Source organism: Eimeria mitis, genomic scaffold (genome assembly GCF_000499745.2).
Source record: "Eimeria mitis Houghton genomic scaffold, Emh_scaff4025, whole genome shotgun sequence".
Lineage (NCBI taxonomy): Eukaryota > Apicomplexa > Conoidasida > Eucoccidiorida > Eimeriidae > Eimeria > Eimeria mitis.
Window position 1 is genome coordinate 3,474 of NW_013572359.1, and position 446 is coordinate 3,919.

The window sequence follows — 446 nt, forward strand, 5'->3', positions numbered from 1 at the left end:
ACGAGGTTTGCCACTGGAAGAATTCCATGCTGCACCATCTTCAAGCACTGCACCCCCGGGTGGCGCTTCCGGAGAAGCCTCATCGTCGGAAGAATCCTCTCGATCATCGCCTGGTTTCACTGGGATGCCGTTCAGCCAGCACCCTTTTTTCAAGTTGCCGATATTGGAGCTTCCGGAAGGTGTGACTGTTCGGAAGTTCAATGCAAAGAAAGCGTTCATGCAAAGGAATTTCCGAAATTCACCCACCGTGGCGTTGGAGCACATGCGCAACGCCTTTGCAAAAGAAACTCTGACTGCGAGCGAAGCAGACATGCTTGTTCTCAAGACTCAAAGGCTTGTAGCCCATTTGTTTTATCAGCACCGGAAACAGGAAGAAGGTCTAACCCCGAGTGATGTTGTGTATGTGTTGGGGCGACGATACCTCTTTTTGGATGCGGTTGTCTGCG

At 51.3% G+C, this 446-nt stretch overlaps 1 protein-coding gene across 1 annotated transcript in view; it reads left to right on the top strand.

Moving 5' to 3' along the window:
- Nucleotides 1-124: 124 nt before the first annotated feature.
- EMH_0071700 (uncharacterized protein) overlaps nucleotides 125-446 on the top strand; it is a gene marked incomplete at both ends in the record, with an annotated part of 861 nt that continues 539 nt past the window's right edge. The window contains one exon of the mRNA XM_013499132.1: nucleotides 125-444. Within this exon, the coding sequence (XP_013354586.1) occupies nucleotides 125-444 (320 nt within the window). The remainder of the gene's footprint in view (nucleotides 445-446) is intronic.